This window comes from Beta vulgaris, chromosome 5 (assembly GCF_026745355.1).
Source record: "Beta vulgaris subsp. vulgaris cultivar EL10 chromosome 5, EL10.2, whole genome shotgun sequence".
In the NCBI taxonomy this organism is placed as follows: domain Eukaryota; kingdom Viridiplantae; phylum Streptophyta; class Magnoliopsida; order Caryophyllales; family Amaranthaceae; genus Beta; species Beta vulgaris.
The window spans coordinates 51,083,064-51,090,399 of record NC_079206.1 but is presented as its reverse complement, the minus strand read 5'-3'; the positions used below and the strand labels follow the sequence as shown (position 1 = coordinate 51,090,399).

The following is a 7,336-nucleotide window of genomic DNA, read 5'->3' as shown; positions in this document are numbered from 1 at the left end:
TTATTTTTGTGTTGCTCTGATTCTGTTTTAGTTCCTCATGGAGCCGGTTTCGAAAGCTTATACATGTCTTCCTACAAGTGAGTTTAGTCCTTCCTCTTATTGGAAGTTCAATATTTAATGTTCGCTTCAAGAAGATCCTTTCGTTGGAATGGTTTATCTTGTCTATAGTACATGGAGATGCTCGAATTTGAATGTGTTACATAACCTACATCTTCAAGTTTTACGCAAGTAAAGAAGAGTTCTCAGATATCAATCTTAGTGGTGAATCATCATCTATGTGTTGAGTAAACAACCGTAGTGCTAGCCAATGATTTCTCCTTGGTATGCAATAGCTTGCTCGGTGGTTCTGTCAATGGCTCGAGCATAGAAATTAGACGCTCTCCAATACTATTCGACAAGTAAGACGGGTAACTAGTTTTGATAGACTATACATGAGTACATACCCCAAGTCCATAGATGCTTGCTTTTCAGCATCTCAACTAATAATTTTTAAGATAGATTAGGAAATTAACAGGGCGACCTAATTGACGAGACAGGGTGTTTGATGCAGGTAGCAATTACTCTAGTCTCTAGGTTTCATACTTTCTATTGTGAGTTTGTATAAACAAACGATACACAGTTTTGTCCATCCATCTTTAAACAATAAGCCTTTGATATATTCTATTTAAAGTGGCTCATTTTGTACCAGAGAAGCCGATGTATGACCGAGGATTAATTTTACTTCCCCACCTAGCTAGTCTAGGTTGGGGGGTAGTTTTACTTTTCCATACTTTGATAGCAAATACATTCTTCGATTGTTTTTTATCAGTAGCAAAGATTTGACTTTATCAATAATTAGTGAAAATTATATAAATTTGGTATTTGTAAATTTACTTTGAGATAAATCAACAACTCTCACAGTATCTTAATAGAGCAAAAATTAAAGCGTTGCAAAAGAAAACATAATAACACTAAGAGGACTGCCCTACTCTCACTTCTCACACTCATTTTTCAGGAGGTTAGAATCGTGAATATGTTAGTACATGTTAATTAAGTTTTATCAAACGCCACAAGTTAACCCAGTAAAATTTCATATTCATCCAAAAGCTAGAATTCAATAATAAAACCAAAATACATTTGAGTGCAAAAATTCCATATCCATCCAAAAACTACTACCCGGATAATCCTGTTAAATCCTCATTTACATTCCTACAACTGAATTGCGCTCTAAAGCAATGATACTCAAAAAAAAAATTCTTCTTGCAACCAGCATCGGTTTGTCCCTTCCTGTATAGTTTAGTCTTGCGAAGATCACAATGTTATAAAAAAACCAATAACACATTCATTACGAATTCTCTAGTTCTCACGCCTGGTTCTTCGGCGAGGAGCAGCAGTTTCTTCCTTTTCGTTCTCTTCTTCCTTCTCTTCACTGGTTTCTTTGGCGCTTGAATCTTCTGCAACAGGAGCGGCAGCAGGTTGACTTGCGGGGGTGGCTGCAGCAGCCTGCAAAAAGGTACCCGAAAAGACGAGGTAAGCACTATGAACAAAGGGAGATATCACAAACGAGTGCCTAATGACTGCAAAAACAATTTTGTAGAGAAATGTAAAACTCACCGGCTTCTTCCCGCCTAAAAGAAGCTTCCAGAAAATAGAGAGGAAGACCACTACAACGGCAACCAGGGCACCAATAGTAATGTTTGGTTGTGTCTCTGCCTTCTCAATAAGTTCCTGCCAAAGGAAACAAACCGCTCAGTTCGCGTTCAACACAGATCTTAGAATTCCAGCAGCAATTTTTTTTGTCAAGATAATATAATCATCTACTTACATGAATCTTAGACTGGTAAGGTTGCAAAAATGGGACATCAGCAACCTTGTACAAAAGATCGAACACCTTCTTCTGCAAGCAATAAGAGACGATAAAGGTTCAGTTACAGAATCAGCAAAAACTGTCATATGGATGTAAGAAGAATTCTCACCTGAATGCCTGAGATGCCGTCTGCTGCCTGTGCAGCTGCTTCCTCAGCCTTCTGTTTCTCCTTCTCTGCGTCAAACTTTGGCTTCCACTGAGTCTTCCTATATGATTCAGCTGTCTTTTCATCACCAGCAATCAGAATGTTGTCAAACAGAATGCCATCTTGCATGGTCCATATTTCAATACCAATGGCAGCAATTGGCTCAAAGTTTGGAGTTGTAAGCTCAAAATAATTAGGGTTAGGAATTTCTTGTGGCTTCCAGATACCCTTGTAGTTTGGATTGTCGATAAGTGGGGCATGCCATTTCCCTTTGTAAGCAGGGTTCCTCTTCATTGGTCTCCTCCATTCACCACAACCAGGTGCTTCTTCACACTTGGGGTTCTCAATCTTTGGTGCCTCCCATTCACCATCCTCTTCATCATCCCAGTCTTCAGGTTTTGTTGCCTCAGGGTCATCAATTTCCTCTGGCTCGTCATCCAACCATCCCTCGGGTTTCTCAGCTTCAGCATCTTCAATCTCCATTGGTGCATCCTCATCCCAATCATCAGGTTTTACTGCAGTTGCGTCGGGAATCTTTTCCCTCTCATCCCAGTCCTCAGGCTTCTTATCATCTGGGTCTGGGATGGTCTTTGGTGGGATGATAGCTGGTTCAAAATCATCACCCAAAAGTAAGTTAGCCTTCTTCTTCTCCTCCCCATCAACAAGAATCCGCACCTCATTGTCAGGGGTCAAGATAGCAGTGTACACATGAGACAGCTTATCAGATGGAACAGATGGAGGAAACTTGAGGTGATGTTCAACAAATTCTCCACTCTTTGGGTTCTTGTGCTTCAGGATGAAGTGAACCTTGTTTGTGGACCCACATTTGTCAGGTCCAAACATGATAGAATATGGTGATTCATTATCGAACTCCTTTGGCACCCATCCAGCTTCCTGAGGACGGAGATACTTCAAGTATGCACCACCACATTCAAGTCCATTCTGAAGGCGAGTTTCGAATTGGAGAACAACAGTTTCGTCCTTCAATTCAACAGGCTTCTCAAGTTCTTTCACAATAGCGTACTTTCTTGCCTTTTCACTGACTAGAAGTCCGTAGTCTTCATGCCCCTCACTTTTTGAATGCTTCCAAACACCTAATGAAAAGGAACACATATAAGACAGTTAGGTGTTGCACCAGACATACAATGTTCAAAGGGAAAAAGAATCAAGGTCACGCATAGAGCCAACCACCAAACACTGACTATCAAATGAAGAGTGGCACAAGCTGTCCATACAACAAGCTACTAAATAGCAATCCTCAGCTAGATAAGCATAGTCAAATGTCCTTTACTAACATAGATTCCAACATATATTCCACATTCAGAAAAGTAGACACGAGGGTGACAGCAAGATAAAAAAAATGGCAACCAAAGGCCTCAGACTACAAAACTCAGACACCATATATGTTATGTTCCCCGAGTGGAAGCACACAAAAACAAATACCTCCTACACAAACAAGCATTATATACCTAGCTAAGCAGCGCAACGAATCATGAAGTCCCAAATTTAATAAACCTGCAAGTACTAAGCATATTAAGTTTCCAAGACATATCAAGAATGCTTAGAAAGACAATGCAACATCTCAGCCAAGACAGAGCCATGCTGATCCCACAAACGCGAAGAGAAATTCTTGATTTTATATTACATAGTTGGTCGAACACATTATAATATGAAGACACTTGGTGTACTACATGATTTCGCCCACCTTTCTGCCAAAGGACAAAGTCAACCACTTATATTCAATCAATTTCAGCGCATCTCTTCGCAAAAATTCCTTTTCTAACTTATTCTAGAATCTTCTTTACATGTGTCTGTATCAGTAGTTGATTTGTAGTAAACCTACGACGTAATTCATACTTTGATCTTATAATTGAATCACACTCCTATAAACCACATTCCTCTCTCCAAATCCACCGTACATTTGCTACATATTGGCGGACATTCCGCACATTTCTTTTGTTGTCCAATTAGCTAGCTTTCTTTTAAATCCTAAGCCGTTTGTTAATACAAATTACAATGATTTCTTAATCAAAGAAAACTATTTTCTATAAGCACTATCGCAATGCAATTTCGAAACAAGAACAAATAATGCACTAAATGTTGAAGGTTTACTTCAATTCAAATTCACATTTTCATGCCATTTACACAAAAAATTGCATCTACAAAAAACATTATAGTTTCACATACTTCGCACTAGCAGAGAAGTTTAGCAAAACTAGATCTAAGAATGAGGAGAAACATGCAAACTCAGGAAAACAAGATAGAACATTTAAAATCAACTACAATCAATAATTCAATATCAGAAACATACTAATCACTTTACTAATACAATCACAAACTCCATGATTAAGATCTAGAAAAAAAAAAGACAGAAATTGAAAAAAAAAAGAAGGTGAAATAATTAGAAATTTTACCGTTGTACTCTTCTTTCTCAGATACGATCCATCGTCCATCAAACGAATCATCAAAAGACTCGTAAAAGATCTGAGCTCAAATTCAAAAAAATAATCAATAAAAAAGGTGAAATTAAACCAAAATTGTTGAATGCTAACATAAATTATACCAAAAAACAAAAAAACTTACTGGATCAGTAGCACAGAGCTGAATCGCAAAACATGCTACCAGTAAAAATGAGACTAATTGATTCTTAAACCTTTTACGAGTCTCCATTAATGGAAAAATATAGCAGAAGAAGAAAAGTGAAAAACTTTGGGAATCGTGAAAAAAGAAAACCTAAGTTATGGAGTGATGGAAATGTCTGGGTTTGTTTGATGGGGAGAAGTTGCGAATGAAGCGCATCTAAGGAAAAACAGGAGAGTGAGATTTGTTTTAATAAGACTGGTAACGAGGTCTTTCAACCAATCATAATACTCGCCACGTTAATTTCGCCAATGGTATGTCGCCACGTCATTTTTGCCTACGCTACTTTCTCTCACACCCGTTTTTCTGACCCGAGATTTGGTTCAATTACTTTTCTAACCAGGACTTCTAATAATTATGTTTTTTTTTTTCTTCTGAAATGTTTTTGTCCAAGGATCTAGAATTCTAGGATAAGAGTTTCATTTTATCATATACCTGATGATCCGTTTGGTTAGTAGTTATAAATAGTATTAATGATAATGTAATTTACTATAAATATGTAAAGGAGTTCTTATGATGTGGGAAATGAAATTTTATTACAGAATATGAGTTTTCCTTTATAAATTTTCATTACCACTCAATACCATATTCTCAAGTGGTAATGGATAGTAATGAGATTTTAGGAATAAAATGAATGTTTTGAAATCAAGTAGCATTATCATGAGGTAATATGGGAAATCTTTTAAAAGTTTACACTATAATACATTACCATTACCACCATTTATAACATCTAACCAAACAAGATTGAGTGTGTTATGTGCATAATACATCTAAGACTAATTTTTGTTTATTTGCTCTTTTTTTAAACTCTCATTTTTTGAATACATTTTGTTTATTTCGAATGATTTCAGAATGAACAAAAATAAAAATATAGCCTTTGGTGTTTTTTGCTAGAATAAGATTGTGTTATCTTCATGTTATGAATTTTTTTAAACAATAACCAACTTATATTATTATATAAAATTAACAATTTTATATTAACTTTTGTTTATCATCGTATATCACCCAAAAAATTTCAAATAACCACCACTTAATGTTTTCCATCCATCATTATTGGGGTCATGCTTCGTCCAATACTACAATTAATAAATTTCTTCCATCTACTCTTCCTTTTTCATTTTCTTTTCATCTCTTAATCTCTTCTGACAAATTTAGGGTAGATGGTTAATTGTATGCCTTGATATTATTCATCAATAGTAGAGTATTTATACAAAACCTAAGGTAACATAAGATAAGAAACAATCTTCCTAAAAGATAAGTAAATAATATCTTAACATAAGTATATTATTCTCTTAATAATATCATTATGGAAAATATATCATAAATATATTTTCCGATATCTCATATCTCTAACACCCTCCCGCAATCGTGACGGCAGTAACACGAACGTTGCGATTGGAAATTATGCTCTTTGTTGAAGTCGAGATGCACGAATCTGGTGATGTCGCCTTCAAAAAAAATTGTTTTTTTTAAGGATGAGAACGTTCATCTTTTTCGAACCCATCAATCATCAATCAAACAGGAATAACGTCATTCTTTTCGAACCTGCAAATATAACATTACAACGAGAACGTCTCTTCTTCTCGAACTCATCGTATTTTGGTTTTTCCGGAGCAAAACCGTGCTCCAATCAAATATTGGTTTTTCAGAGCAAACCACACTCAAATCAGTTTTAAAAAAACTTGTGTCACGACACAAGGAGAATCAGTATGCCTTGTCTCACGGTACAAGGAGAACCAATAAACCCTATCCCACGACATAGGGAGAGCCGAAACATGTCTCACAATATGCTTTGAAACAAATTTGAAATTTAGACGAACAAAGTAACAATTTTGATGGAATGAACATCATCAAGAAACGAACTTTCAAATTTTGTGATGGAATGAATGAATATCATCATATAAACAAACTTTTCAAATTTTTGTGATGGAATGAACATCATCACAGAAACAAACTTTTTAATTTTGTGATGGAATGAACATCATCACAAAACAATCTTCCAAAGGATTTTCTTTTGGTGAAAGGAAAAAAAACAAACAAAGTGGTCAAGAGATTCAAACAAAAGAACGCAGCGGAATATCCGGCCGGTGGGGGTAAGAAACCAGACATCCACCCCCATCGACAGGAGAGAAAAAAATAATTGAGAAACCCCAAGAACTTAACCTGCTCTGATACCATGACAAATTTAGAGAGAGAATAATATAATGTTATTACTGCTTGTTTCATATCATAAAGATTAAGACCCTTTATATAAAGAAACATAACATAAATTTAACCTAACACAACTTAACCTAATGGGCTATGGCCCAATACTCCTAACACCCCCCCCCCGGCAATCGAACGGCAGTAATACGAACGTTACGATTGGACAATCACAATTATTAGGGGAAAAAAAAAACTCAAATTCTTCAATTATTCTTCAAATCTTCAATTCTTCAAGGAAGAAAACCTCGTCTCAAGGTACAAGGAGAACCCATAAATCCATGTCTCACGACACATGGAGAGCCGCTTCAAATAAAATCCATATCTCATGACACACGGAGAGCCGAAATAAGTCTCACAATCTGTTTTGAAACAGATCTGAAATTGAGACCAAAGAACTTTTGTTTTTAAATTTGTGATGGGATGATCATCATCACAGAAACAAAGAACAAATTGTGACGGAAAGCTCATCGTCAACAAATTTTTTTTAAAAAAAATGATCT

General features: G+C 36.1%; 1 protein-coding gene across 1 annotated transcript; it reads right to left on the bottom strand.

Annotated features, from left to right (window-relative positions):
- Positions 1–1,053: 1,053 nt before the first annotated feature.
- LOC104908340 (calnexin homolog) lies at positions 1,054–4,795 on the bottom strand. The gene is made up of 6 exons (XM_010697441.4): positions 4,575–4,795; positions 4,406–4,475; positions 1,956–3,085; positions 1,805–1,876; positions 1,594–1,707; positions 1,054–1,482 (listed from the first exon to the last, which is right to left on the bottom strand). The coding sequence occupies exons 1-6, from the start codon at positions 4,659–4,661 to the stop codon at positions 1,336–1,338; spliced, it is 1,620 nt and encodes a 539-aa protein (XP_010695743.2). The 5' UTR covers positions 4,662–4,795; the 3' UTR covers positions 1,054–1,335.
- Positions 4,796–7,336: the final 2,541 nt, after the last annotated feature.

Excerpts from the sequence above, each read along its gene's own strand:
- LOC104908340 (XM_010697441.4), bottom strand. The coding sequence starts at position 4,661 with ATGGAGACTCGTAAAAGGTTTAAGAATCAATTAGTCTCATTTTTACTG. Across the intron at positions 3,086-4,405 it reads TGAGAAAGAAGAGTACAACG|GTGTTTGGAAGCATTCAAAA; the intron begins GTAAAATTTCTA and ends CCTTTTCATTAG. Across the intron at positions 1,483-1,593 it reads TTTTAGGCGGGAAGAAGCCG|GCTGCTGCAGCCACCCCCGC; the intron begins GTGAGTTTTACA and ends ACCTTTTTGCAG.